The sequence below is a fragment of the Phyllobates terribilis genome, unplaced genomic scaffold (assembly GCF_046119375.1).
Source record: "Phyllobates terribilis strain yellow unplaced genomic scaffold, ASM4611937v1 Scaffold_4__5_contigs__length_816908805, whole genome shotgun sequence".
Taxonomy (NCBI): Eukaryota; Metazoa; Chordata; class Amphibia; order Anura; family Dendrobatidae; genus Phyllobates; species Phyllobates terribilis.
Window position 1 is genome coordinate 11,762,190 of NW_027362764.1, and position 22,439 is coordinate 11,784,628.

General features: G+C 58.0%; 1 protein-coding gene across 1 annotated transcript in view; it reads right to left on the reverse strand.

Moving 5' to 3' along the window:
- The window catches only part of LOC141264133 (SCO-spondin-like), a 521,676-nt gene that overhangs the window by 435,515 nt on the left and 63,722 nt on the right, over positions 1 to 22,439 (reverse strand). The window contains exons 11-12 of the mRNA XM_073676443.1: positions 1,704 to 1,826; positions 1,506 to 1,603 (exon numbers count right to left, since the gene is read on the reverse strand). Of these exons, the coding sequence (XP_073532544.1) occupies positions 1,506 to 1,603; positions 1,704 to 1,826 (221 nt within the window). The remainder of the gene's footprint in view (positions 1 to 1,505; positions 1,604 to 1,703; positions 1,827 to 22,439) is intronic.

The following is a 22,439-nucleotide window of genomic DNA, read 5'->3' on the forward strand; positions in this document are numbered from 1 at the left end:
CCATGTCCCTCACGCCTTGTCTCTCACACCTCATGTCCCTCACATCTCATGCCATGTCCCTCACGCTTTGTCTCTCACACCTCATGTCCCTTACTTTGTCTCTCACATCTCACGCCGCGTCCCTCATGCCTTGTCTCTCACGTCTCACCTCTCATGCTTCATACCTAGTCTCTCACATCTCACGCCGCGTCCCTCATGCCTTGTCTCTCACACCTCATGTCTCTCACTTTGTCTCTCACATCTCATGCCATGTCCCTCATGCCTTGTCTCTCAAACCTCATGTCTCTCACTTTGTCTCTCACATCTCACACCGCGTCCCTCATGCCTTGTCTCTCACACCTCATGTCCCTCACTTTGTCTCTCACATCTCAAGCCGCGTCCCTCATGCCTTGTCTCTCAAACCTCATGTCCCTCACTTTGTCTCTCACATCTCACGCCGCGTCCCTCATGCCTTGTCTCTCACACCTCATGTCCCTCACTTTGTCTCTCACATCTCAAGCCGCGTCCCTCATGCTTTGTCTCTCACACCTCATGTCTCTCACTTTGTCTCTCACATCTCACGCCGCGTCCCTCATGCCTTGTCTGTCAAACCTCATGTCCCTCACTTTGTCTCTCACATCTCACACCGCGTCCCTCATGCCTTGTCTCTCAAACCTCATGTCCCTCACTTTGTCTCTCACATCTCACACCGCGTCCCTCATGCCTTGTCTCTCACACCTCATGTCCCTCACTTTGTCTCTCACATCTCAAGCCGCGTCCCTCATGCCTTGTCTCTCACACCTCATGTCCCTCACTTTGTCTCTCACATCTCACGCCGCGTCCCTCATGCCTTGTCTCTCACACCTCATGTCCCTCACTTTGTCTCTCACATCTCATGCCGCGTCCCTCACGCCTTGTCTCTCACACCTCATGTCCCTCACTTTGTCTCTCACATCTCACACCGCGTCCCTCATGCCTTGTCTCTCACACCTCATGTCCCTCACTTTGTCTCTCACATCTCACGCCGCGTCCCTCATGCCTTGTCTCTCACACCTCATGTCCCTCACTTTGTCTCTCACATCTCACACCGCGTCCCTCATGCCTTGTCTCTCACACCTCATGTCCCTCACTTTGTCTCTCACATCTCATGCCGCGTCCCTCACGCCTTGTCTCTCACACCTCATGTCCCTCACTTTGTCTCTCACATCTCACACCGCGTCCCTCATGCCTTGTCTCTCACACCTCATGTCCCTCACTTTGTCTCTCACATCTCATGCCGCGTCCCTCACGCCTTGTCTCTCACACCTCATGTCCCTCACTTTGTCTCTCACATCTCATGACGAGTCCCTCACGCCTTGTCTCTCACACCTCATCTCTCCCATCTCACGCCTCCTTCCTTATGCCTATCTCTCAGGCCTAATGCCTTGTCTCTCACATCTCACACCTCATCTCTCACACCTGGTCCCTCATGCCTTGTCTCTCATACTTAATCTTTCATGCCTCATCTGTCACGCCGCCCCATGTACCTGTGTAAACCTCAGACAGCGGCCATCCAGGCACATATATTCTGGGCAGCCGGCTGGAGACGTCTGGTTGGTCAGAGTTGTGGTCGTTGGACTCTTCTCTACAAGTCAAGGGAAGGTTTATAGAATAGAAGAGATGAACATTGTACATCCAGGCCCCGACCCCGCAGACACCTCTCGCCCATTAGGTGGGTGTCTCACCACAAGTCCTCTCGTCTTCCCCCTGAGGACAGTCCGGAAAGCCGTCACACACCAGGGAGATGTTCACACACATCCAGTTGGTGCAGATGAAGTGTCCAGGGCAGGGGGGGATCTGTGAGGAACCTGAGGACGAGATCAAGCTACCCTCAATGTGATAAATAATAAGGACACAAAACTATCCTAACACATCACATAATACCGACGAAACACATCTGCACCCACAGTGTGGTCTGCACAATGTCTGCCATGCTGCTTCACTTTTCCACTGACTGTATACAGCCTCACACAGCGGAGGAGAGAAGCTTCAGCTGCATCCCCCTCCTCCCCTCTCACAGCTGCCAGTCTCATACACCGAGAGAGAGAAGCTTCAGCTGCATCCCCCTCCTCCCCTCTCACAGCTGCAAGTCTCATACACTGAGAGAGAGAAGCTTCAGCTGCATCCCCCTCCTCCCCTCTCACAGCTGGCAGTCTCATACACTGAGGGAGAGAAGCTTCAGCTGCATCCCTCTCCTCCCCTCTCACAGCTGCCAGTCTCACACACTGAGGGAGAGAAGCTTCAGCTGCATCCCCCTCCTCCCCTCTCACAGCTGGCAGTCTCATACACTGAGGGAGAGAAGCTTCAGCTGCATCCCCCTCCTCCCCTCTCACAGCTGGCAGTCTCACACACTGAGGGAGAGAAGCTTCAGCTGCATCCCCCTCCTCACCTCTCACAGCTGGCAGTCTCATACACTGAGAGAGAGAAGCTTCAGCTGCATCCCCCTCCTCCCCTCTCACAGCTGACAGTCTCACACACTGAGAGAGAGAAGCTTCAGCTGCATCCCCCTCCTCCCCTCTCACAGCTGGCAGTCTCACACACTGAGGGAGAGAAGCTTCAGCTGCATCCCCCTCCTCCCCTCTCACAGCTGGCAGTCTCACACACTGAGAGAGAGAAGCTTCAGCTGCATCCCCCTCCTCCCCTCTCACAGCTGGCTGTCTCATACACTGAGGGAGAGAAGCTTCAGCTGCATCCCCCTCCTCCCCTCACACAGCGGGCAGTCTCACACACTGAGGGAGAGAAGCTTCAGCTGCATCCCCCTCCTCCCCTCTCACAGCTGACAGTCTCACACACTGAGAGAGAGAAGCTTCAGCTGCATCCCCCTCCTCCCCTCTCACAGCATCCCCCTCCTCCCCTCTCACAGCTGGCAGTCTCACACACTGAGGGAGAGAAGCTTCAGCTGCATCCCCCTCCTCCCCTCTCACAGCTGGCAGTCTCACACACTGAGGGAGAGAAGCTTCAGCTGCATCCCCCTCCTCCCCTCTCACAGCTGACTGTCTCACACACTGAGGGAGAGAAGCTTCAGCTGCATCCCCCTCCTCCCCTCTCACAGCTGGCAGTCTCACACACTGAGGGAGAGAAGCTTCATCTGCATCCCCCTCCTCCCCTCTCACAGCTGGCAGTCTCATACACTGAGGGAGAGAAGCTTCATCTGCATCCCCCTCCTCTCCTCTCACAGCTGGCAGTCTCATACACTGAGGGAGAGAAGCTTCATCTGCATCCCCCTCCTCTCCTCTCACAGCTGACAGTCTCACACACTGAGAGAGAAGTTCAGCTGCATCCCCCTCCTCCCCTCTCACAGCTGACAGTCTCACACACTGAGGGAGAGAAGCTTCAGCTGCATCCCCCTCCTCCCCTCTCACAGCTGACAGTCTCACACACTGAGAGAGAAGCTTCAGCTGCATCCCCCTCCTCCCCTCTCACAGCTGACAGTCTCACACACTGAGAGAGAAGCTTCAGCTGCATCCCCCTCCTCCCCTCTCACAGCTGACAGTCTCACACACTGAGAGAGAAGCTTCAGCTGCATCCCCCTCCTCCCCTCTCACAGCTGACAGTCTCACACACTGAGGGAGAGAAGCTTCATCTGCATCCCCCTCCTGTCCTCTCACAGCTGACAGTCTCACACACTGAGAGAGAAGCTTCAGCTGCATCCCCCTCCTCCCCTCTCACAGCTGACAGTCTCACACACTGAGGGAGAGAAGCTTCAGATGCATCCCCCTCCTCCCCTCTCACAGCTGGCAGTCTCATACACTGAGGGAGAGAAGCTTCAGCTGCATCCCCCTCCTCTCCTCTCACAGCTGACAGTCTCACACACTGAGAGAGAAGCTTCAGCTGCATCCCCCTCCTCCCCTCTCACAGCTGGCAGTCTCATACACTGAGAGAGAGAAGCTTCAGCTGCATCCCCCTCCTCCCCTCTCACAGCTGACAGTCTCACACACTGAGAGAGAAGCTTCAGCTGCATCCCCCTCCTCCCCTCTCACAGCTGGCAGTCTCATACACTGAGAGAGAGAAGCTTCAGCTGCATCCCCCTCCTCCCCTCTCACAGCTGCCAGTCTCACACACTGAGGGAGAGAAGCTTCAGCTGCATCCCCCTCCTCTCCTCTCACAGCTGACAGTCTCACACACTGAGAGAGAAGCTTCAGCTGCATCCCCCTCCTCCCCTCTCACAGCTGCCAGTCTCACACACTGAGGGAGAGAAGCTTCAGCTGCATCCCCCTCCTCCACTCTCACAGCTGGCAGTCTCATACACTGAGGGAGAGAAGCTTCAGCTGCATCCCCCTCCTCCACTCTCACAGCTGGCAGTCTCATACACTGAGGGAGAGAAGCTTCATCTGCATCCCCCTCCTCTCCTCTCACAGCTGACAGTCTCACACACAGAGAGAAGCTTCAGCTGCATCCCCCTCCTCCCCTCTCACAGCTGACAGTCTCACACACTGAGGGAGAGAAGCTTCAGTTGCATCCCCCTCCTCCCCTCTCACAGCTGGCAGTCTCATACACTGAGAGAGAGAAGCTTCAGCTGTATCCCCCTCCTCCCCTCTCACAGCTGGCGGTCTCACACACTGAGAGAGAGAAGCTTCAGCTGCATCCCCCTCCTCCCCTCTCACAGCTGGCAGTCTCACACACTGAGGGAGAGAAGGTTCAGCTGCATCCCCCTCCTCTCCTCTCACAGCTGGCAGTCTCATACACTGAGGGAGAGAAGCTTCAGCTGCATCCCCCTCCTCCCCTCTCACAGCTGGCAGTCTCATACACTGAGGGAGAGAAGCTTCAGCTGCATCCCCCTCCTCCCCTCTCACAGCTGACAGTCTCACACACTGAGGGAGAGAAGCTTCAGCTGCATCCCCCTCCTCCCCTCTCACAGCTGGCAGTCTCACACATTGAGGGAGAGAAGCTTCAGCTGCATCCCCCTCCTCCCCTCTCACAGCTGGCAGTCTCACACACTGAGGGAGAGAAGCTTCAGCTGCATCCCCCTCCTCCCCTCTCACAGCTGGCAGTCTCATACACTGAGGGAGAGAAGCTTCAGCGGCATCCCCCTCCTCCCCTCTCACAGCTGACAGTCTCACACACTGAGGGAGAGAAGCTTCAGCTGCATCCCCCTCCTCCCCTCTCACAGCTGGCAGTCTCACACACTGAGGGAGAGAAGCTTCAGCTGCATCCCCCTCCTCTCCTCTCACAGCTGGCAGTCTTACACACAGAGAGAGAAGCTTCAGCTGCATCCCCCTCCTCCCCTCTCACAGCTGGCAGTCTCACACACTGAGGAAGAGAAGCTTCAGCTGCATCCCCTTCCTCCCCTCTCACAGCTGGCAGTCTCACACACTGAGGGAGAAGCTTCAGCTGCACCCCCCTCCTCTCCTCTCACAGCTGGCAGTCTCACACACTGAGGGAGAGAAGCTTCAGCTGCATCCCCCTCCTCCCCTCTCACAGCTGGCAGTCTCACACACTGAGAGAGAGAAGCTTCAGCTGCATCCCCCTCCTCCCCTCTCACAGCTGGCAGTCTCACACACTGAGAGAGAGAAGCTTCAGCTGCATCCCCCTCCTCCCCTCTCACAGCTGGCAGTCTCATACACTGAGGGAGAGAAGCTTCAGCTGCATCCCCCTCCTCCCCTCTCACAGCTGACAGTCTCACACACTGAGGGAGAGAAGCTTCAGCTGCATCACCCTCCTCCCCTCTCACAGCTGGCAGTCTCATACACTGAGGGAGAGAAGCTTCAGCTGCATCCCGCTCCTCTCCTCTCACAGCTGGCAGTCTTACACACAGAGAGAGAAGCTTCAGCTGCATCCCCCTCCTCCCCTCTCACAGCTGACAGTCTCACACACTGAGGGAGAGAAGCTTCAGCTGCATCACCCTCCTCCCCTCTCACAGCTGGCAGTCTCATACACTGAGGGAGAGAAGCTTCAGCTGCATCCCCCTCCTCCCCTCTCACAGCTGGCAGTCTCACACACTGAGGGAGAGAAGCTTCAGCTGCATCCCCCTCCTCCCCTCTCACAGCTGGCAGTCTCATACACTGAGGGCGAGAAGCTTCAGCTGCATCCCCCTCCTCCCCTCTCACAGCTGGCAGTCTCATACACTGAGGGAGAGAAGCTTCAGCTGCATCCCCCTCCTCCGATATCACAGCTGACAGTCTCATACACTGAGGGAGAGAAGCTTCAGCTGCATCCCCCTCCTCCCCTCTCACAGCTGGCAGTCTCATACACTGAGGGAGAGAAGCTTCAGCTGCATCCCCCTCCTCCCCTCTCACAGCTGGCAGTCTCACACACAGAGAGAGAAGCTTCAGCTGCATCCCCCTCCTCCCCTCTCACAGCTGGTAGTCTCACACACTGAGGGAGAGAAGCTTCATCTGCATCCCCCTCCTCCCCTCTCACAGCTGGCAGTCTCACACACTGAGGGAGAGAAGCATCATCTGCATCCCCCTCCTCCCCTCTCACAGCTGGCAGTCTCACACAGAGAGAGAGAAGCTTCAGCTGCATCCCCCTCCTCCCCTCTCACAGCTGGTAGTCTCACACACTGAGGGAGAGAAGCTTCATCTGCATCCCCCTCCTCCCCTCTCACAGCTGGCGGTCTCACACACTGAGGGAGAGAAGCTTCATCTGCATCCCCCTCCTCCCCTCTCACAGCTGGCAGTCTCATACACTGAGGGAGAGAAGCTTCAGCTGTATCCCCTTCCTCCCCTCTCACAGCTGGCAGTCTCATACACTGAGGGAGAGAAGCTTCAGCTGCATCCCCCTCCTCCCCTATCACAGCTGGCAGTCTCACACACTGAGGGAGAGAAGCTTCAGCTGCATCCCCCTCCTCTCCTCTCACAGCTGGCAGTCTCATACACTGAGGGCGAGAAGCTTCAGCTGCATCCCCCTCCTCTCCTCTCACAGCTGGCAGTCTCACACACTGAGGGAGAATAACTTCAGTTGCATCCCTCTCCTCCCCTCTCACAGCTGGCAGTCTCATACACAGAGAGAGAAGCTTCAGCTGTATCCCCCTCCTCCCCTCTCACAGCTGACAGTCTCACACACTGAGGGAGAGAAGCTTCAGCTGCATCCCCCTCCTCCCCTCTCACAGCTGGCAGTCTCACACACTGAGGGAGAGTAACTTCAGCTGCATCCCCCTCCTCCCCTCTCAAAGCTGGCTGTCTCACACACTGAGGGAGAGAAGCTTCATCTGCATCCCCCTCCTCCCCTCTCAAAGCTGGCTGTCTCACACACTGAGAGAGAGAAGCTTCAGCTGTATCCCCCTCCTCCCCTCTCACAGCTGACAGTCTCACACACTGAGGGAGAGAAGCTTCAGCTGCATCCCCCTCCTCCCCTCTCACAACTGGCAGTCTCACACACTGAGGGAGAGTAACTTCAGCTGCATCCCCCTCCTCCCCTCTCACAGCTGGCAGTCTCATAAATTGAGGGAGAGAAGCTTTAGCTGCATCCCCCTCCTCCCCTCTCACAGCTGGCAGTCTCATACACTGAGGGAGAGAAGCTTCAGCTGCATCCCCCTCCTCCCCTCTCACAGCTGGCAGTCTCACACACTGAGGGAGAGAAGCTTCAGCTGCATCCCCCTCCTCCCCTCTCACAGCTGGCTGTCTCACACACTGAGGGAGACAAGCTTCATCTGCATCCCCCTCCTCTCCTCTCACAGCTGGCAGTCTCACACACTGAGGGAGAGAAGCTTCAGCTGCATCCCCCTCCTCCCCTCTCACAGCTGGCAGTCTCACACACTGAGGGAGAGAAGCTTCAGCTGCATCCCCCTCCTCCCCTCTCACAGCTGGCTGTCTCACACACTGAGGGAGACAAGCTTCATCTGCATCCCCCTCCTCCCCTCTCACAGCTGCCAGTCTCATACACTGAGGGAGAGAAGCTTCAGCTGCATCCCCCTCCTCCCCTCTCACAGCTGGCAGTCTCACACACTGAGGGAGAGTAACTTCAGCTGCATCCCCCTCCTCCCCTCTCACAGCTGGCAGTCTCATAAACTGAGGGAGAGAAGCTTTAGCTGCATCCCCCTCCTCCCCTCTCACAGCTGGCAGTCTCACACACTGAGGGAGAGAAGCTTCAGCTGCATCCCCCTCCTCCCCTCTCACAGCTGCCAGTCTCACACACTGAGGGAGAGAAGCTTCAGCTGCATCCCCCTCCTCCCCTCTCACAGCTGGCAGTCTCATACACTGAGGGAGAGAAGCTTCAGCTGCATCCCCCTCCTCCCCTCTCACAGCTGCCAGTCTCATACACTGAGAGAGAGAAGCTTTAGCTGCATCCCCCTCCTCCCCTCTCACAGCTGGCTGTCTCACACACTGAGGGAGAGAAGCTTCATCTGCATCCCCCTCCTCCCCTCTCACAGCTGGCAGTCTCACACATTGAGGGAGATAAGCTTCAGCTGCATCCCCCTCCTCCCCTCTCACAGCTGACAGTCTCATACACTGAGGGAGAGAAGCTTCAGCTGCATCCCTCTCCTCCCCTCTCACAGCTGCCAGTCTCACACACTGAGGGAGAGAAGCTTCAGCTGCATCCCCCTCCTCCCCTCTCACAGCTGGCAGTCTCACACACTGAGGGAGAGTAACTTCAGCTGCATCCCCCTCCTCCCCTCTCACAGCTGGCAGTCTCATACACTGAGGGAGAGAAGCTTCAGCTGCATCCCCCTCCTCCCCTCTCACAGCTGGCAGTCTCACACACTGAGGGAGAGAAGCTTCAGCTGCATCCCCCTCCTCCCCTCTCACAGCTGGCTGTCTCACACACTGAGGGAGAGAAGCTTCATCTGCATCCCCCTCCTCCCCTCTCACAGCTGGCAGTCTCACACACTGAGGGAGAGAAGCTTCATCTGCATCCCCCTCCTCCCCTCTCACAGCTGGCAGTCTCATACACTGAGGGCGAGAAGCTTCAGCTGCATCCCCCTCCTCCCCTCTCACAGCTGGCTGTCTCACACACTGAGGGAGACAAGCTTCATCTGCATCCCCCTCCTCCCCTCTCACAGCTGGCTGTCTCACACACTGAGGGAAAGAAGCTTCAGCTGCATCCCCCTCCTCCCCTCTCACAGCTGACAGTCTCACACACTGAGGGAGAGAAGCTTCCGCTGCATCCCCCTCCTCCCCTCTCACAGCTGGCAGTCTCACACACTGAGGGAAAGAAGCTTCAGCTGCATCCCCCTCCTCCCCTCTCACAGCTGGCAGTCTCACACACTGAGGGAGAGAAGCTTCCGCTGCATCCCCCTCCTCCCCTCTCACAGCTGGCAGTCTCACACACTGAGGGAAAGAAGCTTCAGCTGCATCCCCCTCCTCCCCTCTCACAGCTGACAGTCTCACACACTGAGGGAGAGAAGCTTCTGCTGCATCCTCCTCCTCCCCTCTCACAGCTGGCTGTCTCACACACTGAGGGAGAGAAGCTTCATCTGCATCCCCCTCCTCCCCTCTCACAGCTGACAGTCTCACACACTGAGGGAGAGAAGCTTCAGCTGCATCCCCCTCCTCCCCTCTCACAGCTGGCAGTCTCACACACTGAGGGAGAGAATCTTCAGCTGCAGCCCCCTCCTCCCCTCTCACAGATGGCAGTCTCACACACTGAGGGAGAGAAGCTTCAGCAGCATCCCCCTCCTCCCCTCTCACAGCTGGCTGTCTCACACACTGAGGGAGAGAAGCTTCAGCTGCACCCCCCTCCTCCCCTCTCACAGCTGCCAGTCTCACACACTGAGGGATAGAAGCTTCAGCTGCATCCCCCTCCTCCCCTCTCACAGCTGGCAGTCTCACACACTGAGGGAGAGAAGCTTCAGCTGCATCCCCCTCCTCCCCTCTCACAGCTGGCAGTCTGACACAGCGGAGGAGAGAAGCTTCAGCTGCATCCCCCTCCTCCCCTCTCACAGCTGGCAGTCTCACACACAGAGAGAGAAGCTTCAGCTGCATCCCCCTCCTCCCCTCTCACAGCTGGCAGTCTCACACACTGAGGGAGAGAAGCTTCAGCTGCATCCCCCTCCTCCCCTCTCACAGCTGGCAGTCTCACAAACTGAGGGAGAGAAGCTTCAGCTGCATCCCCCTCCTCCCCTCTCACAGCTGGCAGTCTCACACACTGAGGGAGAGAAGCATCATCTGCATCCCCCTCCTCCCCTCTCACAGCTGGCAGTCTCACACACTGAGAGAAAGAAGCTTCAGCTGCATCCCCCTCCTCCCCTCTCACAAATGGTAGTCTCACACACTGAGGGAGAGAAGCTTCATCTGCATCCCCCTCCTCCCCTCTCACAGCTGGCGGTCTCACACACTGAGGGAGAGAAGCTTCATATGCATCCCCCTCCTCCCCTCTCACAGCTGCCAGTCTCATACACTGAGGGAGAGAAGCTTCAGCTGTATCCCCTTCCTCCCCTCTCACAGCGGGCAGTCTCATACACTGAGGGAGAGAAGCTTCAGCTGCATCCCCCTCCTCCCCTCTCACAGCTGGCAGTCTCATACACTGAGGGAGAGAAGCTTCAGCTGTATCCCCTTCCTCCCCTCTCACAGCTGGCAGTCTCATACACTGAGGGAGAGAAGCTTTAGCTGCATCCCCCTCCTCCCCTATCACAGCTGGCTGTCTCACACACTGAGGGAGAGAAGCTTCATCTGCACCCCCCTCCTCCCCTCTCACAGCTGGCAGTCTCACACATTGAGGGAGATAAGCTTCAGCTGCATCCCCCTCCTCCCCTCTCACAGCTGGCAGTCTCACACAATGAGAGAGAGAAGCTTCAGCTGTATCCCCCTCCTCCCCTCTCACAGCTGACAGTCTCACACACTGAGGGAGAGAAGCTTCAGCTGCATCCCCCTCCTCCCCTCTCACAGCTGGCAGTCTCACACACTGAGGGAGAGTAACTTCAGCTGCATCCCCCTCCTCCCCTCTCACAGCTGGCAGTCTCATAAATTGAGGGAGAGAAGCTTTAGCTGCATCCCCCTCCTCCCTTCTCACAGCTGGCAGTCTCATACACTGAGGGAGAGAAGCTTCAGCTGCATCCCCCTCCTCCCCTCTCACAGCTGGCAGTCTCACACACTGAGGGAGAGAAGCTTCAGCTGCATCCCCCTCCTCCCCTCTCACAGCTGGCTGTCTCACACACTGAGGGAGACAAGCTTCATCTGCATCCCCCTCCTCTCCTCTCACAGCTGGCAGTCTCACACACTGAGGGAGAGAAGCTTCAGCTGCATCCCCCTCCTCCCCTCTCACAGCTGGCTGTCTCACACACTGAGGGAGACAAGCTTCAGCTGCATCCCCCTCCTCCCCTCTCACAGCTGGCAGTCTCACACACTGAGGGAGAGTAACTTCAGCTGCATCCCCCTCCTCCCCTCTCACAGCTGGCAGTCTCATAAACTGAGGGAGAGAATCTTTAGCTGCATCCCCCTCCTCCCCTCTCACAGCTGGCAGTCTCACACACTGAGGGAGAGAAGCTTCAGCTGCATCCCCCTCCTCCCCTCTCACAGCTGACAGTCTCACACACTGAGGGAGACAAGCTTCATCTGCATCCCCCTCCTCCCCTCTCACAGCTGGCAGTCTCACACACTGAGGGAGAGAAGCTTCAGCTGCATCCCCCTCCTCCCCTCTCACAGCTGACAGTCTCACACACTGAGGGAGAGAAGCTTCAGCTGCATCCCCCTCCTCCCCTCTCACAGCTGACAGTCTCACACACTGAGGGAGAGAAGCTTCATCTGCATCCCCCTCCTCCCCTCTCACAGCTGGCAGTCTCACACACTGAGGGAGAGAAGCTTCAGCTGCATCCCCCTCCTCCCCTCTCACAGCTGGCTGTCTCACACACTGAGGGAGACAAGCTTCAGCTGCATCCCCCTCCTCCCCTCTCACAGCTGGCTGTCTCACACACTGAGGGAGAGAAGCTTCATCTGCATCCCCCTCCTCCCCTCTCACAGCTGACAGTCTCACACACTGAGGGAGAGAAGCTTCAGCTGCATCCCCCTCCTCCCCTCTCACAGCTGGCAGTCTCACACACTGAGGGAGAGAATCTTCAGCTGCAGCCCCCTCCTCCCCTCTCACAGCTGACAGTCTCACACACTGAGGGAGAGAAGCTTCAGCTGCATCCCCCTCCTCCCCTCTCACAGCTGACAGTCTCACACACTGAGGGAGAGAAGCTTCAGCTGCATCCCCCTCCTCCCCTCTCACAGCTGGCAGTCTCACACACTGAGGGAGAGAATCTTCAGCTGCAGCCCCCTCCTCCCCTCTCACAGCTGGCAGTCTCACACACTGAGGGAGAGAAGCTTCAGCTGCATCCCCCTCCTCCCCTTTTACAGCTGGCAGTCTCATACACTGAGGGAGAGAAGCTTCAGCTGCATCCCCCTCCTCCCCTCTCACAGCTGGCAGTCTCACACACTGAGGGAGAGAAGCTTCAGCTGCATCCCCCTCCTCCCCTCTCACAGCTGGCTGTCTCACACACTGAGGGAGAGAAGCTTCAGCAGCATCCCCCTCCTCCCCTCTCACAGCTGGCTGTCTCACACACTGAGGGAGAGAAGCTTCAGCTGCACCCCCCTCCTCCCCTCTCACAGCTGCCAGTCTCACACACTGAGGGATAGAAGCTTCAGCTGCATCCCCCTCCTCCCCTCTCACAGCTGACAGTCTCACACACTGAGGGAGAGAAGCTTCAGCTGCATCCCCCTCCTCCCCTCTCACAGCTGGCAGTCTCACACACTGAGGGAGAGAAGCTTCAGCAGCATCCCCCTCCTCCCCTCTCACAGCTGCCAGTCTCACACACTGAGGGATAGAAGCTTCAGCTGCATCCCCCTCCTCCCCTCTCACAGCTGGCAGTCTCACACACTGAGGGAGAGAAGCTTCAGCTGCATCCCCCTCCTCCCCTCTCACAGCTGGCTGTCTCACACACTGAGGGAGAGAAGCTTCAGCAGCATCCCCCTCCTCCCCTCTCACAGCTGGCAGTCTCACACACTGAGGGATAGAAGCTTCAGCTGCATCCCCCTCCTCCCCTCTCACAGCTGGCTGTCTCACACACTGAGGGAGAGAAGCTTCAGCTGCACCCCCCTCCTCCCCTCTCACAGCTGCCAGTCTCACACACTGAGGGATAGAAGCTTCAGCTGCATCCCCCTCCTCCCCTCTCACAGCTGGCAGTCTCACACACTGAGGGAGAGAAGCTTCAGCTGCATCCCCCTCCTCCCCTCTCACAGCTGCCTGTCTCACACACTGAGGGAGAGAAGCTTCAGCAGCATCCCCCTCCTCCCCTCTCACAGCTGCCAGTCTCACACACTGAGGGATAGAAGCTTCAGCTGCATCCCCCTCCTCCCCTCTCACAGCTGGCTGTCTCACACACTGAGGGAGAGAAGCTTCAGCTGCACCCCCCTCCTCCCCTCTCACAGCTGCCAGTCTCACACACTGAGGGATAGAAGCTTCAGCTGCATCCCCCTCCTCCCCTCTCACAGCTGGCAGTCTCACACACTGAGGGAGAGAAGCTTCAGCTGCATCCCCCTCCTCCCCTCTCACAGCTGGCAGTCTCACACAGCGGAGGAGAGAAGCTTCAGCTGCATCCCCCTCCTCCCCTCTCACAGCTGGAAGTCTCACACACTGAGGGAGAGAAGCTTCAGCTGCATCCCCCTCCTCCCCTCTCACAGCTGGCAGTCTCACACACTGAGGGAGAGAAGCTTCAGCTGCATCCCCCTCCTCCCCTCTCACAGCTGGCAGTCTCACACAGCGGAGGAGAGAAGCTTCAGCTGCATCCCCCTCCTCCCCTCTCACAGCTGGCAGTCTCACACAGCGGAGGAGAGAAGCTTCAGCTGCATCCCCCTCCTCCCCTCTCACAGCTGGCAGTCTCACACAGCGGAGGAGAGAAGCTTCATCTGCATCCCCCTCCTCCCCTCTCACAGCTGGCAGTCTCACACACAGAGAGAGAAGCTTCAGCTGCATCCCCCTCCTCCCCTCTCACAGCTGGCAGTCTCACACACTGAGGGAGAGAAGCTTCAGCTGCATCCCCCTCCTCCCCTCTCACAGCTGGCTGTCTCATACACTGAGGGAGAGAAGCTTCAGCTGCATCCCCCTCCTCCCCTCTCACAGCTGGCAGTCTCACACAGAGAGAGAGAAGCTTCAGCTGCATCCCCCTCCTCCCCTCTCACAGCTGGCAGTCTCATACACTGAGGGAGAGAAGCTTCAGCTGCATCCCCCTCCTCCCCTCTTACAGCTGGCAGTCTCACACACTGAGGGAGAGAAGCATCAGCTGCATCCCCCTCCTCCCCTCTCACAGCTGACAGTCTCACACACTGAGGGAGAGAAGCTTCAGCTGCATCCCCCTCCTCCCCTCTCACAGCTGGCAGTCTCACACACACAGAGAGAAGCTTCAGCTGCATCCCCCTCCTCCCCTCTCACAGCTGGCTGTCTCACACACTGAGGGAGAGAAGCTTCAGCTGCATCCCCCTCCTCACCTCACACAGCTGACAGTCTCACACACTGAGGGAGAGAAGCTTCAGCTGCATCCCCCTCCTCCCCTCTCACAGCTGGCAGTCTCACAAACTAAGAGAGAGAAGCTTCAGCTGCATCCCCCTCCTCCCCTCTCACAGCTGGCAGTCTCATACACTGAGAGAGAGAAGCTTCAGCTGCATCCCCCTCCTCCCCTCTCACAGCTGGCAGTCTCATACACTGAGAGAGAGAAGCTTCAGCTGCATCCCCCTCCTCCCCTCTCACAGCTGGCAGTCTCACACAGCGGAGGAGAGAAGCTTCATCTGCATCCCCCTCCTCCCCTCTCACAGCTGGCAGTCTCACACACTGAGAGAGAGAAGCTTCAGCTGCATCCCCCTCCTCCCCTCTCACAGCTGGCAGTCTCACACACTGAGGGAGAGAAGCTTCAGCTGCATCCCCCTCCTCCCCTCTCACAGCTGGCTGTCTCATACACTGAGGGAGAGAAGCTTCAGCTGCATCCCCCTCCTCCCCTCTCACAGCTGGCAGTCTCACACAGAGAGAGAGAAGCTTCAGCTGCATCCCCCTCCTCCCCTCTCACAGCTGGCAGTCTCATACACTGAGGGAGAGAAGCTTCAGCTGCATCCCCCTCCTCCCCTCTTACAGCTGGCAGTCTCACACACTGAGGGAGAGAAGCATCAGCTGCATCCCCCTCCTCCCCTCTCACAGCTGACAGTCTCACACACTGAGGGAGAGAAGCTTCAGCTGCATCCCCCTCCTCCCCTCTCACAGCTGGCAGTCTCACACACACAGAGAGAAGCTTCAGCTGCATCCCCCTCCTCCCCTCTCACAGCTGGCTGTCTCACACACTGAGGGAGAGAAGCTTCAGCTGCATCCCCCTCCTCACCTCACACAGCTGACAGTCTCACACACTGAGGGAGAGAAGCTTCAGCTGCATCCCCCTCCTCCCCTCTCACAGCTGGCAGTCTCACAAACTAAGAGAGAGAAGCTTCAGCTGCATCCCCCTCCTCCCCTCTCACAGCTGGCAGTCTCATACACTGAGAGAGAGAAGCTTCAGCTGCATCCCCCTCCTCCCCTCACACAGCTGGCTGTCTCACAATGAGGGAGAGAAGCTTCAGCTGCATCCCCCTCCTCCCCTCTCACAGCTGGCAGTCTCACACACTGAGGGAGAGAAGCTTCAGCTGCATCCCCCTCCTCCCCTCTCACAGCTGGCAGTCTCACAAACTGAGGGAGAGAAGCTTCAGCTGCATCCCCCTCCTCCCCTCTCACAGCTGGCAGTCTCACCCAATGAGGGAGAGAAGCTTCAGCGGCATCCCCCTCCTCCCCTCTCAAATCTGACAGTCTCACCCAATGAGGGAGAGAAGCTTTAGCGGCATCCCCCTCCTCCCCTCTCACAGCTGGCAGTCTCACACACTGAGGGAGAGAAGCTTTAGCTGCATCCCCCTCCTCCCATCTCACAGCTGGCAGTCTCACCCAATGAGGGAGAGAAGCTTCAGCTGCATCCCCCTCCTCCCCTCTCACAGCTGGCAGTCTCACTCCTGAGGGAGAGAAGCTTCAGCTGCATCCCCCTCCTCCCCTCTCACAGCTGACAGTCTCATACACAGAGAGAGAAGCTTCAGCTGCATCCCCCTCCTCCCCTCTCACAGCTGGCAGTCTCATACACTGAGGGAGAGAAGCTTCAGCTGCATCCACCTCCTCCCCTCTCACAGCTGGCAGTCTCACACACTGAGAGAGAAGCTTCAGCTGCATCCCCTTCCTCCCCTCTCACAGCTGGCTGTCTCACACAATGAGGGAGAGAAGCTTCAGCGGCATCCCCCTCCTCCCCTCTCACAGCTGGCAGTCTCACAAACTGAGGGAGAGAAGCTTCAGCTGCATCCACCTCCTCCCCTCTCACAGCTGGCAGTCTCACACACTGAGAGAGAAGCTTCAGCTGCATCCCCTTCCTCCCCTCTCACAGCAGCAGTCTCAAACACAGCAGGGGGGAGAAGCTTCAGCTGCATCCCCCTCCTCCCCTCCCACAGCTGACAGTCTCATACACTGAGGGAGAGAAGCTTTAGCTGCATCCCCCTCCACACCTCTCACAGCTGGCAGTCTCACACACTGAGAGAGAGAAGCTTCAGCGGCATCCCCCTCCTCCCCTCTCACAGCTGGCAGTCTCACACACTGAGGGAGAGAAGCTTCAGCTGCATCCCCCTCCTCCCCTCTCACAGCTGGCAGTCTCATACACTGAGGGAGAGAAGCTTTAGCTGCATCCCCCTCCTCCCCTCTCACAGCTGGCAGTATCATACACTGAGGGAGAGAAGCTTCAGCTGCATCCCCCTCCTCCGCTCTCACAGCTGGCAGTCTCACACACTGAGGGAGAGAAGCTTCAGCTGCATCCCCCTCCTCACCTCTCACAGCTGGCAGTCTCACACACTGAGGGAGAGAAGCTTCAGCTGCATCCCCCTCCTCTCCTCTCACAGCTGGCAGTCTCATACACTGAGGGAGAGAAGCTTCAGCTGCATCCCCCTCCTCTCCTCTCACAGCTGGCAGTCTCACACACTGAGGGAGAGAAGCTTCAGCTGCATCCCCCTCCTCTCCTCTCACAGCTGGCAGTCTCATACACTGAGGGAGAGAAGTTTCAGCTGCACCCCCCTCCTCTCCTCTCACAGCTGGCAGTCTCATACACTGAGGGAGAGAAGCTTCAGCTGCATCCCCCTCCTCCCCTCTCACAGCTGACAGTCTCACACACTGAGAGAGAGAAGCTTCATCTGCATGCCCCTCCTCCCCTCTCACAGTAGGCAGTCTCACACACTGAGGGAGAGAAGCTTCAGCTGCATCCCCCTCCTCTCCTCTCACAGCTGGCAGTCTCACACACTGAGGGAGAGAAGCTTCAGCTGCATCCCCCTCCTCCCCTCTCACAGCTGACAGTCTCACACACTGAGAGAGAGAAGCTTCAGCTGCATCCCCCTCCTCCCCTCTCACAGCTGACAGTCTCATACACTGAGGGAGAGAAGCTTCAGCTGCATCCCCCTCCTCCCCTCTCACAGCGGGCAGTCTCATACACTGAGGGAGAGAAGCTTCAGCTGCATCCCCCTCCTCCCCTCTCACAGCTGACAGTCTCACACACAGAGAGAGAAGCTTCAGCTGCATCCCCCTCCTCCCCTCTCACAGCAGGCAGTCTCACACACTGAGGGAGACAAGCTTCAGCTGCATCCCCCTCCTCCCCTCTCACAGCTGACAGTCTCACACACTGAGGGAGAGAAGCTTCAGCTGCATCTCCCACCTCCCCTCTCACAGCGGGCAGTCTCATACACTGAGGGCGAGAAGCTTCAGCTGCATCCCCCTCCTCCCCTCTCACAGCTGGCAGTCTCACACACTGAGAGAGAGAAGCTTCAGCTGCATCCCCCTCCTCCCCTCTCACAGCGGGCAGTCTCATACACTGAGAGAGAGAAGCTTCAGCTGCATCCCCCTCCTCCCCTCTCACAGCGGGCAGTCTCATACACCGAGGGAGAGAAGCTTCAGCTGCATCCCCCTCCTCCCCTCTCACAGCTGGCAGTGTCATACACTGAGGGCGAGAAGCTTCAGCTGCATCCCCCTCCTCCCCTCTCACAGCTGGCAGTCTCACACACTGAGGGAGAGAAGCTTCAGCTGCATCCCCCTCCTCTCCTCTCACAGCTGGCAGTCTCACACACTGAGGGAGAGAAGCTTCAGCTGCATCCCCCTCCTCCCCTTTTACAGCTGGCAGTCTCATACACTGAGAGAGAGAAGCTTCAGCTGCATCCCACTCCTCCCCTCTCACAGCTGGCTGTCTCACACACTGAGGGAGAGAAGCTTCAGCTGCATCCCCCTCCTCCCCTCTCACAGCTGGCAGTCTCACACACTGAGGGAGAGAAGCTTCAGCTGCATCCCCCTCCTCCCCTCTCACAGCTGGCAGTCTCACACACTGAGGGAGAGAAGCTTCAGCTGCATCCCGCTCCTCTCCTCTCACAGCTGGCTGTCTCACACACTGAGGGAGAGAAGCTTCAGCTGCATCCCCCTCCTCCCCTCTCACAGCTGGCAGTCTCACACACTGAGGGAGAGAAGCTTCAGCTGCATCCCCATCCTCCCCTCTCACAGCTGGCAGTCTCACACACCGAGGGAGAGAAGCTTCAGCTGCATCCCCCTCCTCTTCTCTCACAGCTGGCAGTCTCACACACTGAGGGAGAGAAGCTTCAGCTGCATCCCCCTACTCTCCTCTCACAGCTGGCAGTCTCATACACTGAGGGAGAGAAGCTTCAGCTGCATCCCCCTCCTCCCCTCTCACAGCTGGCAGTCTCATACACTGAGAGAGAGAAGCTTCAGCTGCATCCCCCTCCTCCCCTCTCACAGCTGGCAGTCTCACACACTGAGGGAGAGAAGCTTCAGCTGCATCCCCCTCCTCCTCTCTTACAGCTGGCAGTCTCACACACTGAGGGAGAGAAGCTTCAGCTGCATCCCCCTCCTCTCCTCTCACAGCTGGCAGTCTCACACACTGAGGGAGAGAAGCTTCAGCTGCATCCCCCTCCTCTCCTCTCACAGCTGGCAGTCTCACACACTGAGGGAGAGAAGCTTCAGCTGCATCCCCCTCCTCTTCTCTCACAGCTCGCAGTCTCATACACTGAGGGAGAGAAGCTTCAGCTGCATCCCCCTCCTCTCCTCTCACAGCTGGCAGTCTCATACACTGAGAGAGAGAAGCTTCAGCTGCATCCCCCTCCTCCCCTCTCACAGCGGGCAGTCTCATACACTGAGGGAGAGAAGCTTCAGCTGCATCCCACTCCTCCCCTCTCACAGCTGGCTGTCTCACACACTGAGGGAGAGAAGCTTCAGCTGCATCCCCCTCCTCCCCTCTCACAGCTGGCAGTCTCACACACTGAGGGAGAGAAGCTTCAGCTGCACCCCCCTCCTCTCCTCTCACAGCTGGCAGTCTCATACACTGAGGGAGAGAAGCTTCAGCTGCATCCCCCTCCTCTCCTCTCACAGCTGGCAGTCTCACACACTGAGGGAGAGAAGCTTCAGCTGCATCCCCCTCCTCTCCTCTCACAGCTGGCAGTCTCATACACTGAGGGAGAGAAGCTTCAGCTGCATCCCCCTCCTCCCCTCTCACAGCTGACAGTCTCACACACTGAGAGAGAGAAGCTTCAGCTGCATCCGCCTGCTCCGATATCACAGCTGGCAGTCTCATACACTGAGAGAGAGAAGCTTCAGCTGCATCCCCTTCCTCCCCTCTCACAGCTGGCAGTCTCATACACTGAGGGAGAGAAGCTTCAGCTGCATCCCCCTCCTCCCCTCTCACAGCTGACAGTCTCACACACTGAGAGAGAAGCTTCAGCTGCATCCCCCTCCTCCCCTCTCACAGCTGACAGTCTCACACACTGAGAGAGAGAAGCTTCAGCTGCATCCCCCTCCTCCGCTATCACAGCTGGCAGTCTCATACACAAAGAGAGAAGCTTCAGCTGCATCCCCTTCCTCCCCTCTCACAGCTGGCTGTCTCACACACACTGAGGGAGAGAAGCTTCAGCTGCATCCCCCTCCTCTCCTCTCACAGCTGGCAGTCTCACACACTGAGGGAGAGAAGCTTCAGCTGCATCCCCCTCCTCTCCTCTCACAGCTGGCAGTCTCATACACTGAGGGAGAGAAGCTTCAGCTGCATCCCCCTCCTCTCCTCTCACAGCTGGCAGTCTCATACACTGAGGGAGAGAAGCTTCAGCTGCATCCCCCTCCTCCCCTCTCACAGCTGACAGTCTCACACACTGAGAGAGAGAAGCTTCATCTGCATGCCCCTCCTCCCCTCTCACAGCGGGCAGTCTCACACACTGAGGGAGAGAAGCTTCAGCTGCATCTCCCTCCTCTCCTCTCACAGCTGGCAGTCTCATACACTGAGGGAGAGAAGCTTCAGCTGCATCCCCTTCCTCCCCTCTCACAGCTGACAGTCTCACACATTGAGAGAGAGAAGCTTCAGCTGCATCCCCCTCCTCCCCTCTCACAGCTGACAGTCTCACACACTGAGAGAGAGAAGATTCAGCTGCATCCCCCTCCTCCGCTCTCACAGCTGGCAGTCTCATACACTGAGAGAGAGAAGATTCAGCTGCATCCCCCTCCTCCCCTCTCACAGCTGACAGTCTCACACACTGAGAGAGAGAAGCTTCAGCTGCATCCCCCTCCTCCGCTATCACAGCTGGCAGTCTCATACACTGAGAGAGAGAAGCTTCAGCTGCACCCCCCTCCTCCCCTCTCACAGCTGGCTGTCTCACACACTGAGGGAGAGAAGCTTCAGCTGCATCCCCCTCCTCACCTCTCACAGCTGGCAGTCTCACACACTGAGAGAGAGAAGCTTCAGCTGCATCCCCCTCCTCCCCTCTCACAGCTGGCAGTCTCACACACTGAGGGATAGAAGCTTCAGCTGCATCCCCCTCCTCCCCTCTCACAGCTGGCAGTCTCATACACTGAGGGAGAGAAGCTTCAGCTGCATCCCCCTCCTCCCCTCTCACAGCTGACAGTCTCACACACTGAGAGAGAGAAGCTTCAGCTGCATCCCCCTCCTCCCCTCTCACAGCTGACAGTCTCACACACTGAGAGAGAGAAGCTTCAGCTGCATCCCCCTCCTCCGCTATCACAGCTGGCAGTCTCATACACTGAGAGATAGAAGCTTCAGCTGCATCCCCCTCCTCCCCTCTCACAGCTGGCTGTCTCACACACTGAGGGAGAGAAGCTTCAGCTGCATCCCCCTCCTCCCCTCTCACAGCTGGCAGTCTCATACACAGAGAGAGAAGCTTCAGCTGCATCCCCCTCCTCCCCTCTCACAGCTGGCTGTCTCACACACTGAGGGAGAGAAGCTTCAGCTGCATCCCCCTCCTCCCCTCTCACAGCTGGCAGTCTCACACACTGAGGGAGAGAAGCTTCAGCTGCATCCCCCTCCTCCCCTCTCACAGCGGGCAGTCTCACACACTGAGGGAGAGAAGCTTCAGCTGCATCCCCCTCCTCTCCTCTCACAGCTGGCAGTCTCATACACTGAGGGAGAGAAGCTTCAGCTGCATCCCCCTCCTCCCCTCTCACAGCTGACAGTCTCACACACTGAGAGAGAGAAGCTTCATCTGTATCCCCCTCCTCCCCTCTCACAGCTGGCAGTCTCACACACTGAGGGAGAGAAGGTTCAGCTGCATCCCCCTCCTCTCCTCTCACAGCTGGCAGTCTCATACACTGAGGGACAGAAGCTTCAGCTGCATCCCCCTCCTCCCCTCTCACAGCGGGCAGTCTCACACACTGAGGGAGAGAAGCTTCAGCTGCATCCCCCTCCTCCCCTCTCACAGCGGGCAGTCTCATACACTGAGGGCGAGAAGCTTCAGCTGCATCCCCCTCCTCCCCTCTCACAGCTGGCAGTCTCACACACTGAGAGAGAGAAGCTTCAGCTGCATCCCACTCCTCCCCTCTCACAGCGGGCAGTCTCATACACTGAGAGAGAGAAGCTTCAGCTGCATCCCCCTCCTCCCCTCTCACAGCGGGCAGTCTCATACACTGAGGGAGAGAAGCTTCAGCTGCATCCCCCTCCTACCCTCTCAGAGCTGGCAGTCTCATACACTGAGGGAGAGAAGCTTCAGCTGCATCCCCCTCCTCCCCTCTTACAGCGGGCAGTCTCATACACTGAGGGAGAGAAGCTTCAGCTGCATCCCCCTCCTCCCCTCTCACAGCTGGCAGTCTCATACACTGAGAGAGAGAAGCTTCAGCTGCATCCCCCTCCTCCCCTCTCACAGCGGGCAGTCTCATACACTGAGGGAGAGAAGCTTCAGCTGCATCCCCCTCCTCCCCTCTCACAGCGGGCAGTCTCATACACTGAGGGAGAGAAGCTTCAGCTGCATCCCCCTCCTCCCCTCTCACAGCGGGCAGTCTCACACACTGAGAGAGAGAAGCTTCAGCTGCATCCCCCTCCTCCCCTCTCACAGCGGGCAGTCTCATACACTGAGAGAGAGAAGCTTCAGCGGCATCCCCCTCCTCCCCTCTCACAGCTGGCAGTCTCATACACTGAGGGAGAGAAGCTTCAGCTGCATCTCCCTCCTCCCCTCTCACAGCGGGCAGTCTCATACACTGAGAGA